Source organism: Patella vulgata, chromosome 4 (assembly GCF_932274485.2).
Source record: "Patella vulgata chromosome 4, xgPatVulg1.2, whole genome shotgun sequence".
In the NCBI taxonomy this organism is placed as follows: domain Eukaryota; kingdom Metazoa; phylum Mollusca; class Gastropoda; family Patellidae; genus Patella; species Patella vulgata.
This window is the reverse complement of record NC_065882.2, coordinates 62,958,498-62,973,279: the sequence shown is the minus strand read 5'-3', so window position 1 is coordinate 62,973,279 and position 14,782 is coordinate 62,958,498. Positions and strand designations below refer to the sequence as shown.

General features: G+C 36.6%; 1 protein-coding gene across 1 annotated transcript; it reads right to left on the bottom strand.

Annotated features, from left to right (window-relative positions):
• Positions 1-7,687: 7,687 nt before the first annotated feature.
• On the bottom strand, positions 7,688-14,782 carry LOC126818739 (multiple epidermal growth factor-like domains protein 6). The gene is made up of 7 exons (XM_050546286.2): positions 14,661-14,782; positions 14,188-14,325; positions 13,108-13,329; positions 12,685-12,918; positions 8,895-11,564; positions 8,520-8,649; positions 7,688-8,047 (listed from the first exon to the last, which is right to left on the bottom strand). The coding sequence occupies exons 1-7, from the start codon at positions 14,719-14,721 to the stop codon at positions 7,858-7,860; spliced, it is 3,645 nt and encodes a 1,214-aa protein (XP_050402243.2). The 5' UTR covers positions 14,722-14,782; the 3' UTR covers positions 7,688-7,857.

Sequence of the window (14,782 nt, the reverse complement as noted above, 5' to 3'; positions counted from 1 at the left end):
CCCGGTGTTGACTAAGAAAGTTACCATTATCAGAACATATTGACAGTACGTTAAAGATCCCTGACAGTTGAAAATCGTAATAAGAGCAGGTCGTCATACCACTGTCAAGGCAAAATCCATTTTCGCTATGATTGGTGGGCATACAATGCACTCACAGGTGAGTCCGGGTGGCTTAATACATAGGAGTAACAGATTCTCCATTCCTTTAGTTAGTATGATTGGAAGTCGGGATGCACGAACGAAATCAAATGGGTTTAGGTAACTTTAAGGTAAATATTGCCCGGACTGCGACGTAACAGGCAACTCTATTTAGAACTCCAACGGCCAAGTTTCTTTTACGTTTACACTGGACCCCAGTTTAACGTCCCATTCGAACGACCAGGTGTTGTTGCTTGTAAAGTCTCCACTCCTGCAGAACTCATAATCGGATACCACACCGAGGAACAACTCGGTCAACATCGGGGGCAAACCTGAATAATCAAACCGTCAGCGTTACAGATACAGACTTCAAATGTTATAGAAAGTATTATAATTAGACCTTTATTTACATAACAAGCCCAAAATTAACTCTGTAGACCCTTGGATGGCTTGGATACAGCTTGGACTTAAACAGTCGTCCATTTAATAATTAATAGCTGACCAAGCTAACATTTACCGACGTCACTCCCAGAGACTGTCGACGAATAGATTGAAAATCGAGTTTACCTTAGGCATTGAGAGTGTTACTTGATAATCAAGAATATGTGGGCGGAATCAAAAGATCAGCAATTCTCAGAGACGGTGCGGAGGCAGTTGATGCGCATTTCTAGTCCAAAATTCCAACAATGATAACTAAGTTCAATCTTAACTAATGTATCTTTAGTTATTTTAGCAATAAATAAAGTTACATGTAATTCAAATCTTGGATACGCCAGGGTTAACAACGAGTGGGGGGAGGGGGGATACAAAATCTAAACGATATGATATGGCCTGTCTGATTGACTATGGTCTCATGCACAGTTATTGGTCGGGTAGGCTTCCGAAAACGAATATGAGGTTACGAATACCATCGATGAATCCCGAGGTTAAAAAGCGTGATTCTTGAACAAATAAAATCGCACGCTGTTCAAAGGGCAGTAACTCACAATACATGTCGTACACACTAACGTAATAACTTAATTTGGGTAAAATCTTTTTAGATGAAATAAATTGTTTAATGTGCCATACATTTTACGATGAGAGCTACTTTTATATCTTCTTTAGTGTAACGACCGTATCATGGAACATTTGATTAACGAGTGATACCTTCTTACTATCATATATTGTAACTAATTGTCAAATATTTATCAAATATTTATATTTAGGGATCGACCCAATGTGAAAGATAAAATTTACATTATAGATTTAGAACATAATGTGAAACATGTCTATTTATTATGATATCAATAACATGGTTGAAACCTAATATTAGGTAGTGAATTTAAATGATATATACTTGTTAACGTGAATGTTATTATCATATGTGATGTAAATAAATAATTACTGGGTTCTTTAGACAAATTTGTATTACAAATATTAATAGTACACGCATGTAACTTTTTCTGTTTTACTTTTTAAAATATTGTTTACATGAATGCATACATGTGATATTTTATTTTAATTAAAGTATAGGCTGTGAAATTTCTGTTTACTCATGCATATGAATATATTTTTGTGATTAAAATATTTAGTTCGTCTCGCAAACATCACCATATGTTTGGGGTAACATAGTCAGGTTGGCGCTGAGTGCCATTAAATATCATTACTTACTGTCTCGCTCTCGACCGTTAAACCACACATATCATTTCACTTCTTTACAATTGAGCGTTATGCAAGGGAGACAACTACTTTTATTCCGTTTGAAATTATCATTTTTGCCGTCGGAGACGAATAAATGACCATCTGTTTGTATATAATGTTCCCTTCTTCCCTCATTTAAATTTAAATGAAATTTAAATGGGGTTTAATGTTTTACTTTTGTATACGAACAAGGTCATTGAAGACATACCCACATCGTGATATGCGTTATGATGGCACTGACTGTGGTATACGTAAGACTAGGGGCTTTAACTTCGTATGGGACAAAAAGTACAGATTGACGTTCACTTTAAAGAACCTTTGATAGTTGGAATTGAAGAGAGAGTAGACGGAAACCCACTTTCAAAGCGTAATTAACCGCTTGGTGCAGAAATGTAGGTGTATATTTTATTTCATAATTCAAACTATGGCCTTGCAACAATAAAACTGCTATAAAACAATGTTTCTTTAAATTTTCGTAAGAGTTCATTCATTTTAAATAATTATATAAAATAGAGATTTGGGAATCTAGGTGGTTACCCCCCTCCCCAAGATCAGATAACTGTGGTATATTAGGCTAGTTTTGTCAGGGGCCCTGTTGGGTAAGGGGGCACCGGGGGTGGGGGTGGGGTCCTCCTCCTAGAAAATATTTCCGAATCGGGTGCAGAAACAGGCTACAAGTTAAAACCTATCAGATCAAAATACAATAACGGATTCGGTTCACTTCGACGTAACATGGAGCCACGGTGGCTAAGTGGGTAAGACGCTGGCTGGCTCGCTAGCCTGGAGGTCGCGTGTTCGATCCCTGCATTGGCCAAGAAAGTTCATCGGGATTTTCTGATGTGGTTTCCCCTTGTCAGTGGCGCAGGACGGAGGGCCTGACAAGGACAGCTGTCTAGTCATTCGGATGATACAAAAAACCGAGGTCCCGTGTATACATAGGCGTGCACGTAAAATATCCCTTGGCAGTTGGAATTGGATACAAGAGCAGGCAATAGTGCCGCTGTCCAGGCAAAATTTCCCTCACAGCACACTGCATGGCGTATGCCCGTCTTTATTAGCCCAGTTTTGGAGCAGAACAGTAGGACGTTAAACCCAATTAGATTTCATATCGAACAAAAATTTCGAATCCTGTTTTTGTACAATTTTATCGGATAGATTCAAAAATATAAAATCATATCATGACATAGTAGGACAACGTGTACTTGACCGAAGTATATTTTGGGCGACCTAGCAATGAACTCTATAACTACCTTATATACATTCACTTCGTCCATACGATTTTTATGAAAAGAAGCAAACTGTGCGAACCCGCACTCAAGTCTCCACTTGTTAACAGGAGACGAGCACGAGATGAGATACATAACCAACCAATGCTTGAACATATCAATTTTTAAAATCGGTGAAGAGTTGAAACGAGAAGGATGTGATTTTTCAATATATGCGACCGTGCCTTTAATACTTCAGCTGTTGCAATATAACTTCATCGTCACGTAAGTTTAATCATCTGATCATATTACCTAATATTTATTAAAACAAGGCAGAAAGATCAAACACATAAAGAAGTAAGTGTTTACATACAACCAGCTCAAATTACAAAAGAGTATTGTGATTCTAAAGAATAATTAATGGTCTGTTTCCTTAACCACGTTATATTTCTTCTCCGTGTTAAATATTTAATGACTGGCTAGATTTATATCATGTTTCAAAACATTAGTATTTTTATCATAATATCGGACATCACACTTATTATACTGTGTAACATCAAATCTAAATACGCACCAACTTTTAAAGAAAAAAACAATTCCATTAAACGGTTGTTTTTTTTTTAGTTATGTTTATGTTATTGCCATATTTGCGTTTCATAACGAATTAACAAAATGAAATGAAATGAAATGGGGTTTAACGTCCTATTGTTCTGCTCCTAACCTGGGCTAATGAAGACGGGCATACGCCATACAGTGTGCTATTAGGGAAATTTTGCCCGGACAGCGGCACTACGGCCTAGTCTTATATCGAATTCCAACTGCCAAGGGATCTTTTACGTGCACGCCAATGTGTACACGGGACCTCGGTTTTTCGTCCCATCCGAACGACTAGACAGCTTTCCTTGTCAGCCCCTCCGTCCTGCATCACTGACAAGGGAGAACCACGCCGGAAAATCTGGATGAACTTTCTCGGCCAATGCAGGGATCGAACACCCGACCTCCAGGCTAGCGAGCTAGCGTCTTACCCACTTAGCCACGTGATCCCCTAACGAATTAACAAGTCTTATATTATATTAAAGATGCATTATGTAAGAACGCAATCCACCTATTACAGGTATTTTTCTAGCTTCAAATGTATGTAAAGTATTATTTAGACATATTCACATGACAAGCCCATAATCACCTATCTCGGTCATCGGGTGGTTGCGATATTGAATGGATTAGAAGACCCACACCATTTAAACATACGTTATGCAAGAGGTAAATCTGCCCCTTGCAGGCCTTTCTTTAGGCCTGAAATGTTATACAGTATAAACTATTAATTAGACATTATTAACATGAAAAGACCATAATCAACTCTAGATGCCATCTTATCTGTCCGATTTTCTGCTGCTCAACGTCCGTTGACGATTAAACGAAAGACTGGATAATCGAGACTTTCTTTTTATCTTGACAGCTGTAACAGTGACAATCGAGGCTATATAGATTTTAAAATAACTTTTTCTCCGCTTAGAGTGAAGCAATTTGACTGAAATGTTCAGCATAATTCATTTACATCATCTAGTATTTAACTATTATAGTAAGAACTGCCAGCTCTTTATCTAATCTTCCATAATGTATCTTTAATAATGAAACGTTAAAATGTAAAATCGAAACTGTGTTTATTGTCGCAGCAATGGTATACTTCACAATCCAGACTACCTTGTCAAAAATTCACCCTCTTTCGCTTAGAATAAAGTAATTTGATTGAAATTATCAATGTATTCATATTTCATTATCTATTTTTGATCTAGTTTACTAAGAACAACTAGCACAATGTCCAAACCCTACCTAATGCATCTTTAATTTGCTGGTCGATAAACATGAGGGTAATACTAGCAAGGAATAATTTTCGAAATGTTTTGAAACATTATACCATATAAACATGACGCCCATCTTATTTTTGTTTGGTGTGTATGTGTTACTAAATGTATAAAACAGACACGGAGAACATTTTATATTATGGGATACAATGACTGGTTGTATAGCGATAAGAATTTAAGTCAACACACCTCGCTGTATATATATAATGTAATAACCATTGATTGTATGTCATATAAATATCCGTTGTGTTTTACTGTACTCAATCGTTAAATGGCCACTCAATGATCATCTGAATCAGTTATTTGTTGTAGAGCGGTTGGCTCACAATATTGTTAACTCGTGCGCTGTAGAACGTAAGATCTGTCATTGAGGGGTGTGGTTTTAGTGTAGATAATATCAATAGTAGAATAGTATATGCAGTTAGACTTTCATTAAGGGACTGAAGCTTGACCTGGGAATGGTGATAATTTTGCCCCCCCCCCACCAAAAATCATACCCTACCCAAAACTGTCCGATAAAATTCTATCTAATCTGAAAACTATTGCAGTATTTTTTATTCTGAGGTAGAAATGGTGTTTCAGATATAATAAATAACTTTCGGCTGATTTAGTCATTCAAACCGTTGAATTTCAATTCAAGACAACCGGTGATGGAGCTTGAATTCAAACTGCCAAGGGATCTTTTACGTGCATATCAATGTGTACACGGCACCTCGGTTTTTCGTCCCACCCGAACGATTAGATAGCTGTCTTTGTCAAGCGCCCCGTCCTGTACCACTGTCTAGGCGAAACCACACCGGAAACTTTCTCGGCCATCACCGGGATCGAACCCGTAACGCCCAGGTAAGCGAGGCACCGTAGCGCCCACAATTAGTAGCATGATATAGTAATAAGGCAGGGGCTGTGTGAGAGGAACGCAATGACGAGATTTGCGTCATGAATTTGAGTTTTAACGCCCCCTTGAGTTTTTGTGCCCCTTGCAAATGGCAAAAAATCACGCGGTTTCAACAAGTGTCAAACATATACCGTGGGTCAGATATGCTACAAATCGACTCTAACATGTTCCACACAGCTCTGTGGCACTGGGAGTGACTGTCTCCCCACACCCCCTCCCCCAGCACACACATATAAATATTGTTTTTTGTTGTCCGGGCGGGATCTGGTTTCTCATGCAAAATCATGGGTCACCAAGCCCCTGTAATAAGGTATCTGGGAGGGACTGCCTCCCCACCCCCTCCCCCGCACACACATAAAGATTTTTTTTTTGGGTGGTCTGGGCGGGATCTGGTTCCTCATGCAAAATCATGGGTCACCACGCCCATGTAATAGGGTAGCAACCTTCAGCCGTTAATCATATTATTGCCGGTCATGTAGAGGCGTTAAGGCTGTTGAACTACTGATAGTAAATCTAAAGAATGAAAGTTGTATGTTGTTCCTATATCTTATATACACCAAACATATTTAATTGAAATTATATATGTATAGTACACTGTTAAATAAAACGAAATCAAGGACCACTTGCATATTTTAATAGTAAAACATTTCTGATGTTGGTATATAATGATCATATTTCATTGATGTATGTTTTTATGGATATGTAATAAGAGAAGACTTCCGCGATAATAACAATATATGGTTACATAATTGGTATGAAGGACGGCAAATTAATTAATTATATTATTGCGTTCTTGAAATTTTTCTCTTCATATTTATAAGTCTTGTAAATATTGTCACTTTTAAAGAATTTAGGCAAAATGGACGTGTACTCGATATACAAAGATCTACTAATTCCCATAGTCTATCTCTTTCAAAGATCCTGTCAACGAAATCTATATATATATTTGTGACTGTCGTTTGTCTGTCTGTCTTTCTGTCTGTCTGTCTGTTCGGGGTTGGCGGCTACACTAGGTCTGCCCCGAGACTGAAATTTTGGTTATAAGGTTACCTCGGACCGGGGAGTAACATAGGCCAGGTGGCGTTAGTCTACCACTTCCGGTTTCCCCCGAGCGAAGCCGGTCTGCCCCGAGTCTGAAATTTGGGGTATAGGGGTAGCTCGGACCGGGGAGTAACATAGACCAGGTGGCGTTAGTCTACCACTTCCGGTTTCGGAGTTATGACCCCGAGCGAAGCCGGGTATCCTGCTAGTATATTATAAAAAGGTGTTTATCATTAATCATTAAAATACAAAAATCTATACATTTTTAAAAGACGACCACGATTTTATAGAGTATCTATCTGTTCGTACAGTTTGTTAAAGTATATCAATCAAATAGCCATATTACACTGTCTTAAAGTTTACTTTTAGCATATCTCATGGTCGTCTAGTAATGTTCGCTAGCTTTTTCATTATTCATTGTAGTGATACGACTATAACTTCTGTGGGTGTACACACGTGAATACTGTTATATAACGAGGACTGTGGTAAGATATTATCAACACCACACGGAGAACTAGAATATCACAGAGCGTCGTATAGTATTAACGGGGTTAGATAATGATTATGAAAAGATAAAGAAACGTTCATTGATATATATATATATATATATATATATATATATATATATCAGACTTCTCCTTTAAAGACGTTATTATAAATCAGACAGTTATACTAAAGTATAATACGTTTAATAGCTTCTACAAGCAGCTTTAATTGAATCAATCTGAATGGGAACAGTCGGAGCGACATTGAAAATAAACAACCCTGTCCAACATACTATAATCTGTTTTACACTTCCTATCACATTACATCAACCAAAAGTCGAATTATACATTTTAACACATATGTGATTTATTTATTTTATAAAAAAAATATTATCGTCCAACAATTTAAATTTTATGGCTTTCAACAGATAGATTGACAAGAAAGGTGGTGCAATAATAAAATTTTAAATCAGCTTTGTAATAGAAATTTGTTACACCTTCGTATCCTAAGTTAGAATAATTGTCTCTGTTGTGCTTTATTTTAACCACTCTTAGTCGATAGCCGATATCGATTTTTGTTGGCTGTTAATACATATATTGGATGTTTTTTCCGTTAATACGTCTGTATTTTGGTCAGATTTCCCCCTTTCATCTTCTGATACACCACTTGTAGTAACGACATCTCCGACAAGAATATAATCATAACGTGGTTCACGATTTTTTGTTACCCATAAAGTCTTTCTGAAAAGAAAATGAAAATAAGATTATGCAATTTTACAAATATATTAAGGGGGGGGGTGTGACCGAATGGTTAACGCGTCCGCGTTTAATCAGAAGATTGTCGTTGAATCAAGTGGGGTGGTTTCGATTCCCTGCTTGTATGTGACAAAGGATGTGGTTGCCGGTTTTCTCCGGATCCTCCGGTTTCCTCCCACTGCTAAAGACCCACACGCACAAAGGAATTATTGGAATAAAATTAAACGATATGTTAGTCACGGAATGACCTGGTTCGTGTCGAGTGGACGTTAAAACCTCCCTCCTCTACCCATCCTTTTGACTTCAGCATCAGTTTAACAGGACTTGTTATATTGTACGTCGTTTTAAAAGCATAGTCATTTCTTCTTTTAATTTACACGCACCTATGAAATTGCAGTTCTAAATAGATGGCAACGTTGAATTTACATCAACAAAAATATAATAGAGTATGAATTACCTTCTCTTACTGTAAACTATAATAACAACACCAGCAATTATAACAGCAACAATACCAATACCAATACCAATAACCAAACCAATATTTATACCAGTAGTTTTGTTATTACTTGTTTCAGCTTTAGGTAAGCCTGGATAAAATGTTCATACAAGTACGTATTCCAAGTACTTACAGACTGGGATTATAGACTAAATATTTCCGCAATGATGGTAGGATTATAAATTAAGTCCTCCTATTAATTATACATCTAAATGAAGCAAAGGTTAGGGAATATTCATCTTTACCAATTTCCACATGAAATGAATTTGTAATATTCATATTGTTGTATTTACACTAATATTACATACAACACAAATTAATGCAGAATCTTCTTACCTTCTGTACAGTTATGTCCAGATGTACCATCTCCACAATCATCCATACATGAACCATCTGTTATATTACATACAGTTAAACCAAGGATAGATTTACAATTGGTACTACACTTTTTGTCACAGGTTATTCCATAATATCCATGTTTACAAGATTCACACGTACCATCCATGTTACATATATTATCTAAACATCCTATAGGACAGGTTTTATTACACATGGTACCAAAAGACCTCGAGTTACATGATATACAAGTTCCGTTCATGTGGCAGATGTCTGGACATACAGTAGGACAGAAGTCTCTGCATCTTATACCAAATTTACCTTGTCTACAGGCCATACAAGTTCCATTTTTAGTACAATTATCTCCTAAACATCCAGGTGGACAAAATGCACACCTTTGTCCAGATCGTCCTAGTTTGCAGGAATTACAACTTCCGTTAAGGTTACAACTATCACCAAGACACCCGGTAGGACATCGCTCATTGCATTGTCTTCCATACCAACCAGATTTACAGTATTGACAACGTGGAATAGATTGATGACACTGAATACAATTTTTAGATAAAGACGAACATGCCTGAGAACAGACAGATCCTCTCCTACCATATTTACATCCTAAACATTTACCTTCTCTATTACAACCCCCGTAACACGTATCGCTGCACGTTTTATTACATGTTCGTCCATAATAACCATTGACACATTTATTACAGTGTCCATCCGTTCCTCTACATCCTTCTAAACAAGTAGTGCTGCAAGAATTGTTACAGTAATTACCATAATAACCAGCTGTACAATTATTACAGTAACCATTCGATTCTGTGCATCCGTTTAAACAAGAAGTGCTACAAGAATTGTTACAATAAGTACCATAATAACCAACTGTACAATTATTACAATAACCATCTGATTCTCTACATCCTTCTAAACAAGTAGTGCTACAAGAGTTGTTACAATAATTACCATAATAACCAGCTGTACAATTATAACAGTAACCATCCGATGCTTTACATCCTTCTAAACAAGTAGTGCTGCAAGTGTTGTTACAGTAATTACCATAATACCCTGGGATGCATTCATTACACTGGCCATCTTGTCTACTGCATCGCCCACTACAGGATTTAACACACTTCATCTCACAGCCGTCACCATGATATCCTTCAAGACACTCATAACATCTTCCTGTTTGATCGCAGCCTCTATTACTACACTCGGGACTACATGTTTTGTCACATCTTTTACCATAATTACCATTAAAACAGCCAAATAAACAATCACCAGTCATGTTACATATTGTATCTGTATCGTGCTCTCTGCATCCATTACTGCAAGTTGAATTACAAAACCTGCCAAATGTGTTGCCTTCACACTCATCACACTCGCCAGATACCGAATTACATTGATTGGGACAGTTCTTAGGACAAGATGTCTGACACTTGTTACCATACCAACCTGGTTTACAGGATCCACAACCTGAATAACTGCATTTACTACAGTTAACAGGGCATGGTGTATGACAGTCAGAATTTATATAACCATCAATGCAGCCAACTGTACAGCGTAGTTCACTCGATTCGGGTGATGCTGTACATTGTCTATCAATACATTTGTTACTGCATTCATGTTCACATTTCTCACCGTAATGGGTGCCTTTACATGAACAAAGGCCATCATTACTAGAACATTCGCTATTTATACATCCATCATTACATGTCCTGTTACAATTATCACCATAATGAGTGGCTTTACAACTACACGACCCATCTGTAGAACATATGTTATCAACACAACCAATACTACATTCATGTTGACAATAATCACCATATCTACCTGGATAACATGTTTTACATATACCATTTGATCTATTACATCCACCTTGACAGCCAATACTACATTCATATTGACAATAATCACCAAATCTACCTGGAGAACATGTTTTACATGTACCATTTGATCTATTACATCCACCTTGACAATAACTACTACAACTTGTTTTACATGTATCTGTATACCAACCCTCTATACATCCACTGATACAAACACCATCATCTTTATCACATCCTCCTGGTAGACAGTTTGGACATTTTCTAAGACACAGTCCATCACTCCCATAAAACCCGTGTAGACATCCATTGGCACAAACACCCTGCTTATCGCACCCACCAGGTTTACATGTTGAACACTTCAATTCACATTTCTTACCATAAAATCCATCTTTACACCCATTAATACAAGATCCACCTTTCATTTGACAGCCACCTGGATTACAGTTCGGACATACTCGCTTACACTTTCCATTATTACCAAAAAATCCGTCTTTACATCCATTAATACAAACACCACTATTCCTTCTACAACCACCTGGGTTACAATTGGAACAGTTCTTTGAACAGACATCGTCATAAAATCCTTCTCTGCAATCTGAACATACACCAGCTTCGTAGCAAACATTGTCTTTACAGTTTGGACTACACTCACCCGTACAAACAATACCATAGAATCCCACATTACAGCCATCTGTACATCTACCAGTAACATCACATTTATCATTCTTACAATTTATAGGGCATGGTTTACAGTGTCCTGTATTGTCATCACATGGTTTGCCACCGCACTTACAAGATGAACATGTTCCACTAGATTTTTCATAATATCCATCTGAACACCGAGCTGATAATTAAAAGTCAAATTGATATATGTTAATACTATTTAAATTGAGATAAGATTTACATCAGTTAATACACATTACAACATATTATGGATTATGTTATTCGAGAACTGGAAAGCGGATTTGTTTGGTAATATTTTCATTTCTTTTTAAACACAGTAGTCATAGAATGCCTAAAAGCCTTATTTGACTAGAAGACATAGACTATACATATATATATATATATATATATGGTACCAGAAACAAATTGCAACATACTTTGATTTCACTGTGGGAATTCCAAACCAATATTATCCACTGGAAGTGTTGCTGGTTTTGAGTAATTAACATCAATCCAAAATGGCCACCAATGGACTGTTTTACCATATAGCGCACATCTTGTATTTTTATTAATTAATCTTTAAACCCACAACACTTCCAGCAGACTAGTGTGGGTTAAAAATCCTGCGGGGACTCTTTTATCAGAATCCTTTAAAAACATGGGAGATGTCCCAAACATTTCCGTCCTCCATAAGTAATATTATGTAATTTGCGATCTATTTGAAAATTGTCATATTTTTATTTTTCAACATAATCCGCCATGACATCCATGCGTCAAGTTACCCTACAAATCCCCCGCCCCCATCACAGCAGTGATGACCTCATTATCCGTCGCAAATCCGGGGCCCTTTTGGACAAAATTGAGTTACGGGAAAAGGAAGAAGTCACATGGAAGGAGCTAGAGAATAGGCTGAGCGAGGAAGGATCTTGAATCTACAGTCCTATACAGAGCTCACTGCTACCTGGGCGGTGATAACTGAAGTAATGTCCTGTAACAGCCATATACCTATAGGGTTTTCTTTGATTTGATCACCCAACCTACCCAATTCATCAGTGTAATGTGTGCAATATTTATGGTGGAACCCTTCTTTTGATAATCTATCATGATTACGCCCCCGGAATCAAAGAAAAAAGGAGGCCATGACCATACTATTGAAATACGTCCTTTCGTACTTTTTGCATACTTTAAATTTTATATCTCTGAGTCATCAATATGATCCAAATGTGGATCTCTCCGATAGCCCCGCATAAGCTGTTGACGTACCATGACGTTCGGACATGCATACATTCATAATGTATTACCTGAATAAACCTCTACTTCACATAATCCTAGAGATGTATATTCTATGTCTGTTGTTATAAATACAATCTGTCCTGTCAACTCAACATCTGGTTGTTGATCACATCTTACTATTCTATACGGATTTCTATTACTACCAGGATCTTTATAACAAACCGTTGATGATTTAAGAGTTGCATCATCACAACTTCCAGTATTGCTGAGAATCACAGAAAAATTAGCAAGGTTGTGTATGGCTATAACAAATAAGAAATACAGATACATTTCAAAGAAATCGTCACGAGAGTTCAATATTTCAACTAGTATAAATAATGGAGATTGGCACCTTACCAGTAACATTATATCAAATAATGGTACGCCAAAATCGAAGTATCGCATTTGTATTTTAAGAATAATAATTTAAATAGCCTTATATAAATACTTACTACCATTAACTACACCACCGTTTTCACCGTAAACACGGATTTCGTTAATTGTGTATTGCTTCTGTAAATCAACACACCACCATGATTTGACGTCACCATTATTTGTAACTGAGCAAGATCCATATTTATCCTGACGTTCACCATCTACAGCATTAGATGAATTATATCCAGTCTGGTCAAAATATGAACTCTGTACAGTATTCTTGTCTAAAGCTACATTTTCTGAAATATTAATTTCCGTTTAAATCAATTTATTTGTGGACAAATACAATTTAATTTACCAGTATTTTAATTACTCAAATTAAAGATAAAGTGAGGGTCGTTATAAGATATTGACAGAACACAACAGTACAGAAATTTACCCGAATCAATAATGTTTTCTACTTTGTGCTATACATGTGTATAAACCAGTGATTGTTTGCCATATAAATTATGTTGTGTTTCTTAGCTATACAGTTACAGGCATGCTATATAGCTTAATAATATCAAGATGGATTTCACCAGAATATAGAAATACGTGTAGGGAATAATTTACTCGTAGTACAATATCTAGATGACTATCACCAGAAACATTGAATACATATACCTGTTGTATAATGTCTAGATGATTATCAACATAAAAATGGAATACATGTTAGAAAAAATTTACCTGTATAGTATAATGTCTAGATGACTATCAGCAGAAACAAGAAATACACGTACGAAATAATTACAAGGGTGGATCCAGGGATCATGAACAGGGGGAGGGGGTGCGAGCGCCGAAGGTCCGAAGCACACAACGGGGTACCAGGGGGGCCCTTCCCAGGAACATTTCGAATACTAGAAGCACGAAAAGACCATTTCCAGTAATCGGAGACAAGAATCCGGTTCAACAGTGCACCCTCTTGGATCCAGAGAGGAGGTGGGTGGGTGCATGCGCCGTATATGCCCCCCACTTGATCCGCCTTTGATTTACCTGTATAGTATAATGTCTACATGATCACCACAAACATGAAACACATGTACGAAATGATTTACCTGTAGTAAAATATCTAGATGACTACCATCAGAAACAAGCAATACACGTAAGAAATAATTTACCTTTAGTGCAATAACTGCAGGTATACATACATGTTTTCTCCATATAAACTTTCCAAGCACCAGGTTTATCTGTACAATGTTTATAGTTACGTTTACAGATTGGTCCTGCATTTGATGTATCTTCACATGTGTCCAGAGCTAAAACATGTACAGTAATCCAGTGTTGGTTCATATTATCAATAGCGTGTGTCAATATAAGCATTCTACTGTATGTTTGTCATCACTGTCAGTTTTAATCTACGGTTGTACGTTTAAAAGGTAATATCTCGTCAATTGTGAAAGTGTGGTCTACAAATTAATTTTATTGAGACGAGGAAATCATTTGTCAGTTTATTAATAATAGTCAAACGTTCTATTAAATGATAAAAATTAATAATAAAAGACACTGTTTTTTAGATTAAATTTATAACAATCATTTACAAAAAGTCATATATTATACTTATGTATGAATTTAATAATTATTATAAACTTACCAATACTGACATCAAATATAAAACAAGAAACAAGTATATATATCAGTATATTACTAGCCATGTTGATCTCTACATCTCTTCTCTATATATATGTACGTTATAATATCAGTAAAACATTAACA

What these genes read in the sequence shown, in the direction of transcription:
- LOC126818739 (XM_050546286.2), bottom strand. Translation starts at nt 14,721, where the DNA reads ATGGCTAGTAATATACTGATATATATACTTGTTTCTTGTTTTATATTT. An exon ending in TGGACATAACTGTACAGAAG is followed by an intron (nt 8,650 to 8,894) that starts GTAAGAAGATTC and finishes CATTTTATCCAG; the next exon opens with GCTTACCTAAAGCTGAAACA. An exon ending in ATAGTTTACAGTAAGAGAAG is followed by an intron (nt 8,048 to 8,519) that starts GTAATTCATACT and finishes TTTTCTTTTCAG; the next exon opens with AAAGACTTTATGGGTAACAA.